The following is a 20160-nucleotide window of genomic DNA, read 5'->3' as shown; positions in this document are numbered from 1 at the left end:
GAATCTGAGGCAAACTCGGCACGAGCTGCTTCTCATGATGATACGTTGAGTTTCGAAACCACAAGTGCTTCTGGTGCAAGCAAAGATACGGAAAGTGACGACGAAACATTTGTTCCCATTGTGGCAAAAGGTCGGATTCTGCCGAGGAAAAAAGGCCGTCGACGAAAATCTAAAGGCTACCAGTGGGGGGCAATAAGGAGGAAGATTAAAAAACCTGTCTGCCAGAAATTAGGCAACGGATCTCCGGTCAAGTCTCCAAAGCGTCCTGGTAGGCCGCGTAAAATGCTGCTGTCACCTAAAGAGAGAGAGAATACACCACCCCAGCCATCTAAGTCACCAACACCTGCTTCTCCAGTTAAATCCACCAAACAAACTACCATGGATAGATTTTTTCGGCGGAAATGTGAACCGAAAGTAGCTGAAGGTAAAGAATCCCTGAAACAGCTTAACTGCAATGGAAACAACGTGAAGCAGCAAGATTCTGAAACCAAGTCCACAAACTTATACGATGCATTAAAAGATTCTACCCATGTGGTTGTAGCAAGCGTGACAGTCTCACCAGCCAAAAGACTCCGTAGTCCTTCATTTTCACAACCAACGTTAAGTTCATTGAAACAGCAAGAATATGAGTCACCGGAGCCAAAACGAAGACGACGCAGCGCAATTGCCGGCGAAAATTTTGTAGCAAGCTGTATTCTGTCTTCTCGCTCTCCCCGACGTCCACATGAGAGGTCCTCCAAAGATAACTCGAGTTCTGATGAAGATGCAGGACCTCAAGAAGAAGAGTCCAAATGTACTGACACCCAGTTAAACCAGGGCTTTCCTGTTCTGGGTGAGAATAAAGTGTTAAACAGAACTTTTTTAGGATTATGCCCCCAGGACCAAAGTAACAGTCTACTCAACCCACTAAACAAATCTGAAAACCAGGTTTCGACCGTCGCATTCGCTAAGCCATGGATCTCCACGTTGAGCTCAGGCACAGCAAACACGGCGCAGTCTCAACGCAGCTCGTTCTCTCTTCCCAATGAGGGAGGATTCAACATGATGTCTTTTCGTTCCGCTAACATCCAGCACCAACAGAAGAAATCCTCCGGTTCTAAAGTGACACTTCGTCCTTCGTCACTGACCGTGTACCGTGACATGACCCGGAGCAACTTGGATGAAGATAATGATCCAAGTTCATCATCTTCTTCCGATGCTGACTCATCATGTTCATCATCTGCTGAGTCATCGTCATCCGATGTTGAAGCGGATTTTGTCGCCACGGAGAATTTCGATCTGCAGTGGCGAGGTCAGGAGAAAGCGAAGAAACTTTCGAAACGAAAATCAAACACACAAAAATGTCACAAACTTAAATCACATCAATTACTTGACTCAAATTCTACAGATGACGTTGCAACAAGTGATCAGGTGAAGGAAAAAGACACCACAGAAATGAAAGACTATGGCCTGGGGGCAACAAATAGGGGGGGAGGGGAAGAAAAAAAGGTTGGGATGGTGAAGCGGGGTAGGGGGAGGCCCAGAAAGAACCCTGTTGCACCACTCAACCCTGAAAAATTGGCTGAAAAGCCAAAGCTGAAGAAGAGAGGGAGAAAACCAAAACAGGAGAAAGATCTTCCGTCGAAAGGTGGAATCAAGTTGACGGTGATGAGGACGGAAGACGGGTATCATACGACCAATTCTGTCTCTGGGAGCTCCTCTGAAAAGATCACGGAAGGTCCTCAAATAGATGAGGATGACCTTGTGGACCTAAAAGAAGTGAAAGAGATTGAAGAGGAGCAGAGGATAAAAGATGAATCTGAACCGGATGGTTTAGTAAAGAAGATGGGATCTCCGGGGCAAGATGACTCGAAATCTTGGTGTGATTACGAATCCACCGGTGGCAGTGCAGGGTCAGACAGCGAGGTGACAACAGAAAAGGAAGAGAAATTACTCAAGCGAAACGGAGACCCAACGTTACCTAAATGGGATCCCAACTCAACAAAAGGTAACCCTGATTCCTGGGATATAAACCCGGAGTCACCTGCCAAGGAATCCTCATTCAGTGACTCCCAACCAACCTCAATAGCTGATGTTATTGATGAAAGTAGTCTTGGCACAGTTTTCCCAGCTGTTGATGAAATTCGTCCTTCCTCTGCACTTGCTGCTGAGATTGCCATGAGAGCGGAAAATGAACAAAAAGCAGCGACTGGCTTTATTGAAGCAACTAACGATAATATGGTGGATAACGATGCACTACCAGATGTTAAAAATGATAGAATCGTAAGTTGTTTATTTTTTTTATTATAACCAAAAAATTTGCCACAATTGGTATGTAATCAGAACATTTGCCACTTATAGTAGGGTGGGGGAAGATGGGACTGCTTTAGCACATAATATCCAGATATCCTGATCGTGTGTTAAACAATTAACAACGGTCTATGAGAGTCATGAGGACATAGTTTCATATTTCTTTGAATGTTTTTTGTTTACTACTAAATGGGACAAGAAAATAAAGTTAAATAGTGTGCCATCTTCTCCCACCCTACTATATTATGTGTTTTTTGTACTGATTTAAACTGGTATATAGATAGGAAGTTAATGGACTAGTGGTAAAATGTTTTATGGGTGGGGCTTTAAGAACTTTGATTTAGGCAGATTTGGCCCATTACCCTTCACCCAGGTTGATTTTTAGTCGGTCTGAAAACGACGTGCTCGCGAATAAGCATTCCCGATTCTTAGGTTCCTTCCTACCAAGCCTTTTCCTGTTTTGCAGGACTACATCTGCGAAAGCTATCCACTATAAGTGTTGTAAATAAATTGTCTGCTATTAAAACTATAGGTTTGTGAAGTTATAAAATCATACAGGGCTGTTTATTAACCAATCAACATCATAAGCTTACTTTAAATTGCATTTGACTTTCAGATTCCTTTTCAAATGGATCGCAACATATCGACTACCAAGGAAGAACAACGAGAAATATCAGCAGCTGTTGCTTCAATTATTCCAGATAATCAAGATTCACCAATCGGTAAGTTAATGGTGGTTGAAAGTGTTTTTAATATTTGTGCTCTGCTAAAATAATCTAAAAATTCTTATTTAATTTAGCTTGTACGCAACAACAGTATATACAAACACAACAATAATCAATAATTAAAATTTCTAGATCTGGAATATAGCGAGGTTTTGGAAAACTATGAACAATCTTCCACTGATGTTGGGAATGAAGGGGAGACTAAGATTGAAGAAGAAGAGGAAGAGAGTGAAGTAGTCATGGAAAATAAGGAAAATGAATCTTCCAGCTCTGATATAACTCTTAACACAACATTAGTTGCCGATATAGGTGAAGATTTAAATCAAAATGTTCCGTCAAGTTTTCCCCAAGATTCAAACATTACATCATCCATACCAACTAATTTCACTGACTGCAATTTCTCAAAAAAATCTTTAGAAACTTTTGATATCCAATCAAATACAAGTAAACAACTCACTACGGAAGGGCAGTCCTACACAGACATTGAGCAAGATATTAACTCAAACTCCCAGTACAAGACCTGTAACAATACAGATGTGTCAACACCATTACTCCAGCAATGTCGGTACAACCAGGAATATAACGCACCAATTTCTGCACATGATACAACAACATTCCAATCCACAAATACAGGAACACAGTTTCAGAGCAACAGTTCGTACACAAACTCGTACCCACAACAGCAGATGTACCACGACAACATGCAGTATCAGAATAGTTACACCAACAATAGAGTGGCAATATATGATACATCATGTACATTGAATAAGGGGGCAAGGCAAGAACAACCAATGCAGGTGAAATATCCTATTTATTATATGTGAGCCAATGCATCAATAAGTTGTATTATTTTATGAATGGAACGTAAGCCGCATATTTTTTTCTAAATTTGCAAACCGAATTAGTAAGCGTTTTTAGTTTGAAACAATACCATTACTTGTTTTAAGCAATATAACATTAACATTTTATTAAAAAAATTAGGTTTACATTAGTTTACATAATACTTAAATTTGCAAACCGAATTCGAATTAGTAATAATTTTTAGTGTAAAACAAAAACGTTTTTGACCACTCTTTATGATTTTTCATACATATTATTTTCTTCAGATGGATCAGCCACACATGGTGGGTCAAACGCAAAAGGGAAATTACCAGGGTGTGATTCCCTGTCCCTCCACCCGTCTTGAGTACACCCATACTGGCGTAGACGTGGGGCAGATGCCAGCCCCTTGTCCCCCCGGTGCGGTCCAGGGACCAAGCAACCACACACATGGACACGTTTTCCCTAATGGTGCCGCTGGTGCAGACTTTGGCTCGTCGAGTGGATATGAGACTCTCAGCAATAATAGCTGTAGCCCATATACGTCACCAGACAGCATACCAAGTATCAACCCTAGCAGTTGCGACCACTCGGGACAGTCTATGGTTCCAAACCAGCACCCTGACCCAACGTACTCATCCCCGCAGTCCAGCGTTTCCGTGGTTGGTATGGGACAAAGTACGACTGCTGCACCACCAATTATATACTCGGCACCAAGCAACGACTCAGGTATGGTATTTTTTATTACACAAGCTTGAAAAATATTTTAATGGTAAAACCCACTGTTATAATTAAATCAATCATGTTTTCAGGTCACGGTAGCGAGTACCTCGCATCTCCCACCAACCACGGTTTATTATCATGCCAAGGAACTCCACCGAAGCCACCCAGCGGTACAGTACTTAGCCCGGATCCGTATTACGTGAACAAGAAGCAATCAACTTCACCGAATCGTCCCAGCTGCGCAGTGACGAGCAGCGCAGGTTTCGCGCATGTCAACCAGCGGATGTCGCCATGCGCACAACCCGCATGTAACAGTTACGACGAATCACGAACACAAGATCGCACGAAAGATCTAACCAGGGCAAACAGTCTCTTAGAGCTGCAGAAACTGACACATAAGGTATCTTGCCAACCCAACAAGACACCAACGTACCCGACCGGCTCCCCGGCGTTTCAGAAACCAGACAATTATGATTTAAATCAAAAAATGCCGCAATACTCTACCGGTGACCGACCCGCCAGCGTACAGTCTGTGCCGGGTGAAATGTGCCAGCCGCATACCACAGTTACAACTCCTTCACATCCTGCAGATAACTCAACCACACAAGCGACTTACCACGGGCATAGGCCTGAACAAAAGCAGCATGGGAGTTACAAAAACGAAGCATCATACCACCCGGGTTACAGAGCAGGTCCTGAACACGTACCCGGTCACCCGTGGCCGCCGCACTCACAAATTTGGCCGCGACAGCCAGGCGGATACGGCCCATTCACCCACCATGCTCCCACTTACGAGCAGTGGCACGGGGGCTTCGGGGGTTACCCTAGCTACCCTTCACAAGGCGCTTCATGTCAGTTTGAGTCCCAGTATCGTCTCAACCCTAACCCGACGAACGATCTAGCGGCCGGGTCGTCGGGTAGTTACCACACTTCGAACAAATTGACCCCGAACCCTTTACTGGTTCCGCGCTTACCGGGCCAGCCCTACCCACGAGAACCAGAGTCCTATCAACGACCTCCAGTCGGTTACGACCCGCTGGCCTCACGAAATGGGGTTTTTAATCCCAATGACACTTCTAACCGACGTATAGGCTATCATAACCAACCTTACAATGCCTATCCTCAAAACCCTGGAACCTACTATAACCCGTACATGTACGGGTAAAGTTCCAGCACGTTGGTTTATTTTCTTACTACATACTCCCTATTTCAAGCGTGCTTAGTCGTTGTGACAACATTTTTTCTACTAAACCTGAAAAATATGCTCCAAATTTTCTCGTACAAAAACCAACCCCGTATTAACTCCTTTTACCCAGATTTATAAGTGCGCTGTACAAGGTGTGTTTTTGCTCGTTGTTTACGCTTTTGCTTTTTTTAATCGATCGAAAAAGGTCACGTCTTTTGGGGCCACCAACATAGCATTTTACAATTTAGCACCGACTTTTGTCGCTTTTTTTGCACGTCTGGTTGCAGTTGCATCCTTCCCACGTTGAAACGCTGTTTGTTAATGACGTAACAACAGGTGTAGCTTTCAGACGAACGAATGTAAATAGAATTGGATCCATAAACACTGTTTGTTTTTCATTTGTTCTTTAACATGTAGCGGCATAAGGGAAATGTTCAGAGGTTATTCCATTAACCGTAAACAGCCAAGATTCCATGAAGGGTGATACGTCTATATGTTTTTCTTATCACGACGAATTGTTGATTGTCTGACCTATTGTTTGCCAACAATCGAGAGAGATAGAAGGCTTCTAAAACTGTACAGGTATTGTTTTTCCTTGATTGCACACCCTTGCGTGTTTGCTCACGGGTTGACGTTTTTATGATAATACTATCTTTTGAAAGCCCTCCTCCAGACAAAGTACAGCTTACGCTGATTGTTTATTACAAGTTGCTCTGTTTGTAGAGAAAGACTTTCAGTTTTTTTCCAACATCTATCCCAGATTAAAATGTCCACTTTTCGATTTTCGTCACTCAAGACATGCACAATTTTAATAAATCGGTAGAAATTTCGAAGTCGGTAATTAATAAAGCCGTATTAACATTCACAAACATTAATTAATTAACAACGGAAGTCTAGAGGATATTGGGTTTTTATAATTAATTGAATGTTCTTTGTTTACCACTTAATGGGACGAAAAAAACTAAATGAAAATATGTCCTATCTTGCCCCATCCCACTTTATTTTAGACAAAAATTACACAAAAGACATTATAAAAGTATTCTTCGTACATAAATTATACATTATAATGTCTCACTATATGGTACTATGTTATCCAAATATGATCGGTAGATTTAAAACGATTCTTTGTGGTCACATTTGCACTTGTTTTAAAGTGCGGTAGCCGTGATTGGTTGTCACCTATATATTGTAACATTGCGTAAGAAGCTCCTCGCATATATATGTGTCATATATCATTGGGATTCATTTAGCTAGACCATCCGTGTATCAGTATACAGACATGCTATAACGTACTGTTGTAGTAGGCCGTGGGCCATGCTTTAAGTTTATATATGATTTATTAATGTATAAACTCAGTGCTCGTGGTTATCTCAATATACCCGTAAGCACTGTGTAAATAAGTTATGTAATTATGAATTTACAGAGACAGTGTAATAAGTAAAGCAGTTTTGTTTACCAGTGTAATTGCGCGATATTTAAACACGTAACTTTATCATGCGTGCAACACATGCTGCTATGACCAAAGTGCATTGAATGATGTGGTACTCGTACCTACATTTTGTTCAGACATGAATGAAAGCCTCGTGTTGTTTGCACAAGACCAACGTGGCTTCTCGGCGCTTATAGCCCGTATAAAGAGCATGAAAAGTCATTTTACTATTCCTAAGTGAGGTGTTGCAATCTGGTGTGCATTCCCAAACCAAGGTGATACTTGTTGTGCTTTTGCATAACGAATTTTGCGAAAGTTTTAATTCAATCGAATCCAGGGCGTTTTTTTTATTTTTTTTCGTTTTTTGATTTAATATAAATTTATATAGAAAAACAACAATTTTCAAATATATTGATTTTTAACAAACCGTTTGTTTGAACGTTTTTAATTAAATTTATTAATCAATCAAATTTCCTAAACAAACGCTAAACTGTAAGAGTGTAAGATAACCCAGTAACCTACTAAATAACTAAACTGGTCCAACAAACTTAAATAGTTGGTGTAGTTTTTGAAATAAACAGCTAAAACCTCCTAAAAAACCACTGTGCGCCTATTTTTTAGAGCGGAGACTAAGCGAAATTCGGACGGAGTTGGCGGTCACGTGAATAGAAAAAAGAATGTATCACGGTTTTGGGAAGTTACTCCGTTTTATTTATGTGGGACAAACAAAAAAGCATATGAGTTTTCTATGCGTCTGCTCGTCTCACGCCAGTAACCACGGTATGACGTTCACGCGCTATAAAAGAGATCGATTCGCTGTGACTGCCTTCTCAGTTTCGCGAATGGTTGTGGCGAGTGGTTGGTAGCGCCGTGTGGGCGGTTGTTTCGCGGGAATTTCGAAATGTGAATCCGCGTACTGGTAGGACAGATGGGTTATTCAGCAACAGATGTAAACGCAGGAAGGAAGTTAGTTTAATCGCACAGCCACACATGTTACTTTCACATGATAGATAATAAATTTCAACAAATATATGTGAGGTTTCAACATTCATACCGTACATTTTTTGAATATATGATAGACCACTGTCGCACGCAGATTAATGATAAAACGCACTAAATATCCAAACAAGGTTCCAGTTTAACATGTAGTTCGGAAAACAAGGTGTTGACTGTTTTATTTTTTTAGGGAATCTCAGTTTCTTAAGCTCTTTACAAGTTTTAGTTCCAATTTTAGAATATTTATTCCACATCTTAATAATGCCAGAAACGATGATCAGTCAAAACGGTTTCAATGGTGATGGTCATGAAGAAGAAACATTTCTTTTCACATCTGAGTCTGTGGGGGAAGGTCACCCAGGTATAATGTTATTTTAACTTTAAATTCCACCTGAATTTCAACATTTATTCTAGCTATATATACCATATACCACATAGGCAGTTTGTTCAAAATAAGGTCAAATATATATATTTTTATGGTTAAACACCTTAAACTTATGTAGATTAGCCTATTCACTTTAAAAGCTGTAACGTTTTTTCACCTATATAAATAAATAATGTGTTATGAAAAATTAAATGGCCAACACAGCAGTTGGTATGTTGGATTATTGTAGTTTGGTCACTTGTGGATGAGTTGTGTTACTAAATTATTTAGATTTCTTAGTCTGTTCAGTTATACATGCTACTTTAATTATGTTCTTGTTGTATAGAGTGCATAGTTAAGCCTACTGTATGAGATAACTATAAATTAAATAAGGCTTAGTTCTTCAATAAAGCTTAAAGTCCCATAACACTAAAAGTGAAAGTTTCACCAAGCTTTCATGTTTAAGCCAATAATTCCAATTTTGCCTATTTTGTGGTGTGATAAAACTTACAACATATTTAAAGTTTTCCATATTACAGCAGCAGTAGGCTGTTTATCAGTGCTTGGTTAAAATATTGGAGAAATTTTCCATTTGGTCAACTAATAAAATCCATTGTTTCAGATAAACTATGTGACCAAGTGAGTGATGCTATACTTGATGCCCATTTAGCCATCGATCCAAATGCAAAAGTTGCATGTGGTAAGGAAAATAACATTTTATTAAATATTCACTAGCATTCAGCTGTACATAAATTTTATTATACAAACTTTTTTGCAGAAACCTTTGCAAAGACTGGCATGGTTTTAGTTGGTGGCGAAATCACATCAAAAGCGGTTATCGATTACCAAAAAGTCATTCGTGATACTATTAAACACATCGGTTATGATGACTCAAGCAAAGGTAAGTTTTAGAATGACCAACACAAACATATACAAAACAAAACCTGAAAGATAAACAGACTTGTTTATGTGAGATATTGCACAAACTCACTTCTGCTTATTGTTTATGGTTTTCACTAGTCTTGTTGTTACTCGAGAATTACTTAGTTTAGAATACTTGTAGTGGAGACAGACCAATACCAAACTAGATATGAAAATAATTTGTTATTTAAGATATTAAGAAGAAACAAACAAATAATATTATTTAGTTATGGACTTGAATTAAATATATAATTCATCAAGTGGTGATAAAGAGAAGTTGTTCTGCCTGTTCTCCAGTAGGTAACATTAAGGTTTTAAATTTTTATTAGTATTTTTTCCTCTGTGAACAAAAAAGATATGATCGACATTACATCGCATCAACGGTTTATATCTCACTTTTACATATATTGCTTATTGGTAGAGTGGTAGTCAAAAACACCTGCCTAATATATTGGTTGACCTCTACTTGTTTTGTGTTTCAGGCTTTGATTGCAAAACCTGCAACGTTCTCCTTGCTGTTGAGCAACAGAGTCCGGAGATTGCTGATGCTGTTCACATCGGGAAGAAAGAGGAAGACATAGGAGCCGGGGATCAGGGTCTTATGTTCGGTTATGCAACAGATGAGACAGAGGAATGCATGCCACTCACTGTCACATTAGCCCACCGACTCAATGAGAAACTTTCTGAACTAAGAAGAGATGGGACTCTGGCTTGGCTGAGGCCAGATTCGAAAACACAGGTAAGTTTTGTACTTTTCAAGCTTAAATTTAAAGCTTTTTTAAGCTTTAATGAAGAAGCCAAATGTTTGTCTTGCATTTTTATATTATGCCTTGACTTTTGCTAACCACTATTAAATCTTCCAGGTCACCATAGAGCATCGTTTGGAGCACGGAGCAGTCGTCCCGATTCGTGTCCACACCATTGTCATCTCCACACAACACGATGAACAAATCTCACTTGAAAAAATGAGGAAAGAAATTCTTGAAAAGGTCGGTAAAAATGACAAACCCTTTTTTCATTTTTATTAACCATTTATATTGTGATTGTAATAAAATCATACCTGTTACTTACTGTATAAAATATACATTCAAAGAAGAAAAATATTTTATTCAATGTTTTAACATGAAGAATCTAAATATACAACCTAGCTGTGACTTATTTTAAATCCCAAGAGTAAAAATGTATTTAAAAAAGATTAAAGTGTAACATGCAGTGAACCACCAACACATGGTTAAGGTGTTGCATACAAAACTTAACATTTTTTTATTCTAAATTACTCAGATCATAAAAGCTGTGGTTCCCTCTCAATATTTGGATGAAAATACAATTTATCATATTCAACCATCTGGAAAGTTTATCACAGGAGGACCTATGGTGAGTCTCATATATTTTTCACATACTTTACCCTTTGTTACCCATAAGATAATATATTGCATGTATCTTGTACTTGCTTGCATCTCTACAACACTAACTACCACTTAGAGTGTAATGTAACGTTTGTTTAACATTGAAGTCTCCAGTTCACTGCATGGGATTAACATTGTTTACAACAAGTTCAATTTATAAGTTCAACCATTTTTTTGTCACTTGTTTAAATTTCAGTTTTATTTTATTTACATTAAAGTTTGAAAGTAGTTTAATATGGAAAATCTTTTAGTTACCAGGGAAATTGGGCAAATTATTTTTAGGGTACTTACACTAGGAGTACTGGTTTTTATCACTTTTATAATTTTCTTATTATGATTCATCATTTTTTTTGCGGAGTCATCGCAAGAGCATGACATCAGCATGCTGTGTAATGTAGTTACGCAAAGTTGTTTTGTCACTGAGGTAGCTGAACAATGAAGTCCTTTGATAAGTAAGGTGTATGCTTAACATACATGAGCTATATTTAGTTGCCATGTTTTCCCTGGGCATATAGCCTTTGTTAGAAACTTGTGTAAAGAGCCAACCGGAGACATTCAAACCAATCGTGTGGTCAATCGTGCCAACTCAGCAACATGTGCAGATATTATCAGAAAGTTAAGCTTAGGTGCCAGTGAGGGTCTCACTATTTGCCTAGCACCCTATTGCGTAACAAATAAAGTTGATAACTGATATGTCCATGTTTAAATTTGGTCGTCAGCGAGTTCTTAGCAAATATTTTTCCTTAACTCGTGCTCGTGCAAGGCACATTGCTGCACTGGTGTCAACGAACCTGCAAGCTCTTATTAGGGCAAAGGCGCGAAGTTAGCCTTGTTATGGTGAAGGTTTTGGTGGTTTAGGTCACAGTAGCAGATGGTTGGGGTTCCACGCCTCTTAACACTTATTAACACAGGGGGATGCTGGTTTAACTGGGCGTAAGATTATTGTCGACACATATGGAGGGTGGGGTGCTCACGGGGGAGGTGCTTTCTCTGGTAAAGACCCATCCAAGGTCGACCGCTCTGCAGCATATGCTGCTCGTTGGGTGGCAAAGTCTTTTGTCAAGTCGGGGATTTGCCGACGTGTCCTTGTACAGGTGCTGCGTGTATTACTCGAATGACAAGATTAGGAATTCTTAATTGTTGAATCTCCCAGGTTTCCTATGCTATCGGTATCGCTGAACCCATGGCTGTATACGTGCATAGTTATGGCACGAGCAAGTACACCAATCCACAGTTGCACGATATAGCAATGCATAATTTTGACCTCAGACCAGGCATTATCACAAAGTGAGTAAAGTTTAGAAAAGCAGCAGCCGCGTCCCAAGGGCAATTGTTGGTTCTGTAGCTCGCCTGTTTACTGAACAAATTCTGTTTAAAAGGAGTCGAACTTTACGACTTTACTTTAGTGTACCTCACAGAAGAACTAGCTTGCAAGAAATATATTCAATATGTGATGTTAAAGAACATATCAAATACAATCGCATAAAACATAAGAAAGCCATTGTTACACTAGAAACTTAAATACTCAGTGCAACCTTGCCCTTGGGACAGATGCTGTTTTAAAACTTCAAACTAAACACTACACCTAAATAACTTGCACCAATCTTGAAGGTCCCTCAACCTCAAAACACCAATCTACTTTAAAACAAGCGTGAACGGTCATTTTGGTAGCAGCGAGTTTTCTTGGGAAGTTCCAAAAAAAATTGTCATTCCAAATCTCAGTTAAAACTGTCACCCTGAAATAGGTTTTAAGAGTTCCATCCTCTCTTTGTGGAACTCCAAGCTTCAATAACCTATTCCATACTCAGTCATAACCGATCCTTATTTCTATCTCGATAAGTTCTTGTTCTTTGTAGGCACCTCTGTGTTGGTAGTGATTTCTACATAAACAAATCTTGTGGTTTTGATCGCCAGTCTTAATTCTCTTGGTATTTAATTACTCGTAATAAACAAAACAAAAAAGAATCTTGTGTATGCGTATCGCACGCAGTTATTAGTTCAAATCTCACAGTTTTAGTCAGAAACAGGTGGAAAAATTTCCATCAACCTAAAAACGTACTACCTGCAAGAATCTGTTGTATACAGGTACACTGTGTGTTGCGCTAATTCATTGCATGCTCATGATTTGACTTACACTTTCATTTCCGCAATATTTTGTTTTGCTTTTCTGTTATCTCATTTGTTTACGTGAAATGTTGTAATTTTGTGTCATTACTGTAATTTCGTGTCATGAAATACCTAATTTGATATTTAATTTCAGATATAAGTATTTTTTATATTTGGCAATTATTTCTTGTTATTTTAGGTACGAAAAAGCGAAAAATTTAATCTTTATTTTAACACAGGGGGATGCTGGTTTAACTGGGCGTAAGATTATTGTCGACACATATGGAGGGTGGGGTGCTCACGGGGGAGGTGCTTTCTCTGGTAAAGACTTTTCTAAAGTTGATCGATCTGCCGCTTATGCTGCACGATGGGTGGCAAAGTCCCTTATAAAAGCTGGACTATGCAGACGTGTTCTTGTACAGGTAAATATTGCATTTATTAAAGGCATGGATGTACATTTATTAAAGCGTTCACTGTTATCACTGTGGGCCTGCCAATTCGCAGGCAAAACATTTTATGCTAATTGCTCCAACCAAGTTGTCGCTACATCGAGAATACTATTAACTTACAATTGGGGATAAATTTTATTGTCACACATTTAAATGGTCCAGCAACTCACGTGCACAAGACACCAGTATTAAAACTGTCCAGTTACCGTGCTACTCTGTGCGCGTATGAATAAATGATGATTATGCCATGACTCAACAGACTAGCCACTTGCTCATTTTATATCAATTTGCAAAACGTATTCAACCAATTTCTCAGGTATCTTATGCAATTGGAATTTCTGAACCTCTGTCTGTTTATGTGAGCTCATACGGCACTTCCAAACTTCATGATAAAGAATTACTGCAAGTAATCAACGATAACTTTGACCTCAGGCCTGGAATCATTGTCAGGTGTGTAGTGTTGAAATTCTTAACAAGTTTCCTCTGAAATTTTTTTTTATTTTTTTGAACATATTTATTGTTCATGTAAGGTTTAAAAATGTTGACACTAGAATCATCAACAAAACGACAGTCGCTAAAACACAAAGCAAGACTATGTATACCGTATGTGGACAATTGTTCAATATTATTTAATAAAAAAGTTAATATTGGTTTTCCGGTACCTCGAAAGTCATTGCTAACCTTATTCAAAGGCATAATTGTTAATGGTAGTTTGAGAATATCTACATGTACTAACAGACTAGATCACACATTTAGCAACCATATATTCATTTCATCATTTCAGAGAATTAAACCTTCGTCGTCCCATCTACCATGAAACAGCTTGTTATGGTCATTTTGGCCGCAAACAGTTCAGTTGGGAAACCCCGAAAACTTTAGTTATTCGCCCCGAGATTCAATCTACTCTTAAAGAAGCTGGAGATTCCCCGATAACAAAGCGATCCAGGCACGGAAATACACATTAGTAAAGCCTCAACTCCGTTGTACGCAAAATTTTATCATTTTTTAAAGCAACTGATTTTATCCGAACAGTACAACAATCGCCCCTTGGCAATTTTTTACATGCAGTCACATTCCCGATAGTATAAGCTTTCTCAATCCAAGGTTTGTTTTTATTTTCCGTGATGAAGTTGGGCATGTTAAGTCATCTTACCTACACGGAATATGTGTGTTACTTTTTACGCTTAACACGAGTACGTTGGAACTAGGGGTCTTGATTGTTTTTCATATTATTCATTTAATCAATTCCCATTTTTGTTGGCCCTTTCTCATCTCCAGCTGCTTTGCAACAAGTTGTACATATAATATTTTGTTTGCTTTCATGTATCGCGATTTATAGTTTTGGTTGTACAGTACATTAAACTGGTGGTATAATCGCTTCCAGGTGAATTAACATTATGGTTTGCTTATACGCAGCAACAGTGTATGTTCGACTCCAATAGAAAATAAATGTTAAATCGTTGCACTCAATGTATTGATACTAGACTAGTTGCTTATTTATTTATACGCAGCAGTAAAGGGTAGTAGTAGTAGATATCAAATGTTCTGGGGCAAGACGGTTAACGGCAATTGTTCCAACCCAAGGTTTCGTTATAGATTGAATAAAATGGTAAGCCACACAGAAAAATTCCCAAAAAGTTGGCACCCGCAAATTCACGTATGATGGCTATAGCAGAATGGGCTACGATGCCGCCCACGAATCTGTGTCTTGATTTGAAGGTAAACTAAAAGCTGTTTCAGTGTTTTTTCGATAGTATTCTTAAAGTCCTGCAAGGTGCAACCAAAGCTGATTATTGTTGGTAAGTATTAAACATATTTTGTTTGTTGTCTGATAAAAATATATGTGAGAAAAACAGTTACATGATAGATTATATTATGGTGGGGCAGAGTGGGACACTAGGCACATATTGTCCCACATTTCAATATTCAAAATATATCAAGTTTTTGAGATGATATGATAAATTTATATTTTACACCTTTATTCGTTGACAACACAAAATATATTGAAACACAAAAAGAGTTAATTAAAAATTGGTACACCAGGTGCCTTTTAACATTCCTATTATTTACAGTAATAAATGAATTTATTATTAGTAATACATGTAAATTACACAAAATAATATTATATGCTTTGAAACAGAACACCTGTGCTTTAACTACTGTTGTTTCCCAGTTTTATTCATTCATTTCCAATGTATGTACCACAACAATAAAAAACAAACACACAAAACAACACGGTTTATATTGAAGTTTTATTGCAATGTTAAAACTTGACAATTTTATGCGTTTTTAATTTAGTTTTCTTAATCGTATCAGTATCCTCATATAAACTCATTTCTTCATCAATGCTAATGTGTTGCTTGTTTGCATGACGACCAATGATATGTCTATAAACTGTAATTTCATCTTTTACCGGACGGTCGGGACAGTCCTTCTTATAATGTTCAACAGAGCCACACAGCTGACAACTGCCGCCATCAGGGTACAACCCCCTTGGGTTATCTGGACATGCCTTTGAAAGATGGCCAGTTTCTCCACACACGAAACACTTCGCAAATAAAAATTCTTTTCCTAAAATGATCAAGGAACAGACTCAAAATTTTTTTAATTTTTAGTAAAAAAACCAAACAATACAACTTTGAAAAAAATAGAATGCAAGTCATATTTTATTTAGTGAGAAGATAGTTCTCCTAAATTAATCTAGAATACCATAGTACAAAAAATTGATATTTTAGATTCAACCTAATCACAACATGAATCTAACAAATGACCTCAGTTTCTCTTTAAGCAGTAAAGAAAATTGAAAACCAACATAAGGGTGTACCTTAAAAAGCCTAGAAAACATTTAAAATGTATATAACTTAATATTCAAAAATAATTTAGTTTTATATATAAGTTAGATGTTTATTTTTTACAGTAAGGAATTACAAACCACACCTGCTGGTACTTTTACAGAGCACACGTTTGATAAATGTTCAGTTGACCCACATTTAAAGCAGATATCGGTTCCCTGTTCCATGTCATTCTTCACAGCAGGACAATCAGCCATTCCATGTCCTGGCATGCGACAATGGAAGCACACCTAAAAGGCTTCATCAGTTTATGGTGTTTTCAAATTCAACATAATGTTTAAAAAATGGCATATTGACAACTGTAACGTATGTGCACACTTTTATTCTAACAAATTTCTTTTAAATTATCAATTATAAAGTGAGGTCACTAAATAGAACTATAAAGAACTTCTTAATAGTAAAAATTGAAAGCCTAATTACAAACATGCATAAAATAAAATTTTGAATTATTGGTTTACCTTTTTCGCTTCTTTTTTTCGAATTCTCTTTATTCTCCGATTATCTCTCCTTTTATCTTTTTTCACCGCCACATCCATGGCAAGGTTTTGTTGTGATGAATATTGAAAATTTTTATCTGTATGTATTACATTAACTAGTTTAGTGCTGGTTTAATTATTTGTTTACAATTGCAGTAAATTTGTTTCACCATACGTCATGACTCATGTCAGATTGCATATATATATATCATTCAGATTCAGTTGATTTGATTTATAAAATAATAACTAATGGTTAATTTCAGAATCCTAAAAGTTGTATGATTAAATGAAGTAATTATTTACAGCTGTTCTGAGTTTGGCCAGTTTTCATTTAAATGCAACTATATACAAATACCAAACAGTAAACATAGGCATTGTATACTACATGAAGTAAAGTGCAGTCTTTAAATATTTGAACAGTAATTCAATAATAGTTTTTACCATCATGTTGATTTGACTGAGCTTGTTTTTGTATATCTTTCCACGCTGATGCTTCATGCAGTGTCTTTTGATGCGGACCTCCTCTCGCAAAACGAGTCATGTTGTCCTTGCTATGTGTTTCTGTTTAAAATACTAATGAATCATTTTTGTATGGCACATATTTTGCATACAGGCATTATAGGAAACTACTATGGGCATTCATAGTATATATAGGCATGTCCTATTTTATATATATATCCCGAAACAGTAATAATATGCAGTATGCAAATACAGTGTTTGTTGATAAATGACAGGCACCATGGACGTTATAAGTAAAACTTAACATCACAAAGCCTTGTAAACAAAATAAACACGGCATTACCTTTTTACTTCACCAAAATCACTCTTCTCTTCATACAGTATCAAAATAATTTATACAAAATTAAGGAAGTTATAACACTATGTTGTACCACCAGTCACTACTAAACTTAAAAATGAAAGATTTTAAATATTATGAATGCATAGATATTTTAAACATAAGCGAAAAATAGCAGCCACATGAATCTAAAACCATTCTTTCATTAATCATTATTTTTACTAACAATTCAATGTCCTAGCCAAATTGCTTTTGCCATAACTTTTTGTATATCAAATATTGATGTGAAAAAATTAAAAATAAATTGCTCAAAGAGATGTCCTGGATTTAATTTAATGTGCTGCCTGGAAACAACACTTTGTATAAAAGCCATAAAACATTTAAGTGTATAATGCCGAGTGACAGTACAATTCACCAAATTAAAAAAAAGTTACACAAAAAATAATGCCTAGTAAACTGTTGTATTTTATATGAATAAAATCAACTAATCATTATATTTATTCTAACATACAAAACAAGAAAATTAAACATTAAAATGTCATTCAACTTTGTCAAGCCATAGCTTCAGTGCATATTTAGTTCCTGTACTTATTCTTTCATTATTTCCTGATTCTGTTTTGTTCTTTGAAAAATCCGCAAGCAAATGGTTTATTACCATTTGTTTTTCTACTGTCCCACCATTAACCAATTGCGAACAAGTGATTATTTCATGATCATTGCATTTGTGTGTGTCCGATTTCGTATTAGAAATTTCTGAACTATAAGAAACAATTTTTTGTGCGATTTCTCTTGAAACCCAGATACAAGAATCAGTTTCTTCAATTTGAAGTTTAATATTTTTGTTAATTTCCCTTGAATGCTCAGAGTGGTTACAGTGCATGTAAATCACAATGTGATGTCTTTTAGGGAGTCCCCATTCTAAGCATGGAGGATAAGTAGACTCCCATAATCCAAGCACATCAATACTTGAATCTTTTACCACAACTCCTGTTTCTTCTTTTAACTCACGACAAACAGCATCTGTAAGTGTCTCATTTTTATCAATATGGCCACCAGGAGGGACCCAAACACCAGGAAAAGTTCTCATGTGTTGACTCCGTCTTGTAAGAAGTACTTTATGATCCATACTTTCAAGAAGCAATGCAACGCCAACATCTACTCCTTGGCATTTTATTTCTTGTGGAATCTCTGAAGCCATGTTTTTTGGCAAACATCGAAATGGGCAAAATGATGGGCGTTTTAAATTCACTGCCCTGTAGTAATCGGAACTTATTTTAGATATTGTGTTGCATGAAATGAGAAGACGCTCATTTTTCAAACATAAATCAACTTTTACTTCGTTGTCGGATACCACACCTTTTGGGTCATCCGTTTGTAAAATGTCAACAAGACTTGGAAGGAATTCTAAACGACTACCATTTCTGTAAACTTTGACCCTAAACCCAGACATGCCTGAAAGGATTAAAAGCACTGGTCAGGAAGCGGCAATTGTGTCCGCCAATAGATCCCACAGAGCATGAATTGCCCATACAAATGGCATAGTCGGTGTGTGTTTATTTGGTTCTTGTAAGGAAGCGATACAAAGCTAGAAAACATGTATAGTTAATGTGAAAGAATTAATGTGGAGTAAATGAGTATTTTGTCTGGTCTTTAGCGTACAGTGTGATTTAACAGGCTACTTTACGTTGGCGATTGATACTAGCAGCAATCAGCTTAGTTTAGTTGGTGTTTTTTATTTTAACTAAGTTCTTTTAAGTTTTTGGTTAGTATACTTAGTATCGTGCTTTTTAACACTTTAATCGATTGACTGTTGAATAAAAGTGGATTATTTATGTGAGGTTTATTGTTGTGATAGAATATAACGTTAGTAGAAAGCCATTTTTACGCGCAGAAGTGCTTGTTTCTTAAAAAATCGTAATATTTAGACAAAAACATCATCCAGCAATGATAAAATGCTATGCTTTGGGATTCATAATGGCGGCAACCATGACGTCATAGGCCCGGAGAGAGTAGAAAACCAACCCCAAGTTTTACAATCTGTTTCCTAACTTGGTCTCCACTAACTTTGGCACGTCGTCCATCATTTTAATATTGCCATTCCGATGGGCTTAAAATTAAAATCAACTAAATATTTTCCATGTTGTGGTAAAAATGTTATTTCTATACTGCATGGTTGTGGATATTGGGCACGAGATATGTCTATAGGAAAATTAGGCAAAGGTCATTATGGCTTGAACTAGGAATAAAATCAGCAGAAAAATGACGTTTTAAAGTGATACGTAATTAGTTTGTGCGGCAAAGTAACTTTGTTCCATATTACCCCATTATTTAGTTTAGTAGGTTTTTAGTGCCAAACTTTAAAAAGTTTGTTTTAATACAAAAAATTATACCTCAGAGATAATTCAAATATAATAAACTGACATAATAAAAACACATTGAATGGAGATATAATCGAAATTCTATCACAGACAGTAAGCAATACCGAACTTGTGGCAAAATTAAAATCCCTATAAATAGTTATAAGCAATTTCTATTATTACGAGTTAATATAAATTAATACGAAATATTATTTATTAACTATCGTTTTAAATATGATTTCATGTTATTTTCGTGTATTCCTTAT

The 20160-nt window shown here is 37.0% G+C and overlaps 3 protein-coding genes and 2 long non-coding RNA genes across 7 annotated transcripts in view; 3 read left to right on the top strand and 2 right to left on the bottom strand.

Annotated features, from left to right (window-relative positions):
- The window catches only part of LOC100186790 (histone acetyltransferase KAT6A), a 29128-nt gene extending 23004 nt beyond the window's left edge, over positions 1 to 6124 (top strand). Inside the window, exons 22-26 of the mRNA XM_018814321.2 lie at positions 2 to 2262; positions 2906 to 3011; positions 3147 to 3811; positions 4121 to 4562; positions 4646 to 6124. Of these exons, the coding sequence (XP_018669866.1) occupies positions 2 to 2262; positions 2906 to 3011; positions 3147 to 3811; positions 4121 to 4562; positions 4646 to 5721 (4550 nt within the window). The 3' untranslated portion in view covers positions 5722 to 6124. The remainder of the gene's footprint in view (position 1; positions 2263 to 2905; positions 3012 to 3146; positions 3812 to 4120; positions 4563 to 4645) is intronic.
- Positions 996 to 8301, bottom strand: LOC113474731. Its single transcript, XR_003396420.1, has 3 exons — positions 7995 to 8301; positions 7018 to 7024; positions 996 to 1007 (listed from the first exon to the last, which is right to left on the bottom strand). It is a non-coding gene; the product is annotated as an uncharacterized LOC113474731 (long non-coding RNA).
- LOC113474730 lies at positions 6885 to 19914 on the top strand. The gene is made up of 3 exons (XR_003396419.1): positions 6885 to 6895; positions 14947 to 14955; positions 19140 to 19914. It is a non-coding gene; the product is annotated as an uncharacterized LOC113474730 (long non-coding RNA).
- LOC100177357 (S-adenosylmethionine synthase) lies at positions 8328 to 14878 on the top strand. 3 transcript variants are annotated; one of them, XM_018814336.2, is made up of 10 exons: positions 8333 to 8528; positions 9154 to 9231; positions 9310 to 9432; positions 9935 to 10191; positions 10316 to 10441; positions 10734 to 10826; positions 11770 to 11839; positions 13274 to 13386; positions 13730 to 13863; positions 14198 to 14878. In XM_018814336.2, exons 1-10 carry the CDS (start codon positions 8429 to 8431, stop codon positions 14376 to 14378), a joined length of 1275 nt encoding a protein of 424 aa, XP_018669881.1. In that variant the 5' UTR covers positions 8333 to 8428; the 3' UTR covers positions 14379 to 14878. The 3 variants fall into 3 exon arrangements, with proteins under 3 accessions (XP_009860450.1, XP_018669881.1, XP_026692795.1); XM_026836994.1 differs by having other exon boundaries at positions 11770 to 11851; positions 13286 to 13386; XM_009862148.3 differs by lacking the exons at positions 13274 to 13386; positions 13730 to 13863; positions 14198 to 14878 and adding exons at positions 12012 to 12145; positions 12470 to 12823 and having other exon boundaries at positions 8328 to 8528; positions 11770 to 11952.
- On the bottom strand, positions 15182 to 17649 carry zf(cchc)-16 (zinc finger protein). Its single transcript, NM_001078557.1, is given in 5 exon segments — positions 15182 to 15984; positions 16351 to 16495; positions 16724 to 16839; positions 17183 to 17302; positions 17544 to 17649. Coding segments are annotated over 4 exon segments (669 nt in total). The 5' UTR covers positions 17283 to 17302; positions 17544 to 17649; the 3' UTR covers positions 15182 to 15676.
- Positions 19915 to 20160: the final 246 nt, after the last annotated feature.

This window comes from Ciona intestinalis, chromosome 12 (assembly GCF_000224145.3).
Source record: "Ciona intestinalis chromosome 12, KH, whole genome shotgun sequence".
Taxonomy (NCBI): Eukaryota; Metazoa; Chordata; class Ascidiacea; order Phlebobranchia; family Cionidae; genus Ciona; species Ciona intestinalis.
Note: the sequence above shows the minus strand (reverse complement) of the source record. Positions and strands in the feature narration are given on the sequence as shown.

Coding starts and splice junctions, on each gene's coding strand:
- LOC100177357 (XM_018814336.2), top strand. CDS start 8,429: ATGCCAGAAACGATGATCAGTCAAAACGGTTTCAATGGTGATGGTCAT. Junction 8,529..9,153: donor TGTGGGGGAAGGTCACCCAG/GTATAATGTTAT, acceptor CCATTGTTTCAG/ATAAACTATGTGACCAAGTG. Junction 10,827..11,769: donor TTATCACAGGAGGACCTATG/GTGAGTCTCATA, acceptor TTATTAACACAG/GGGGATGCTGGTTTAACTGG.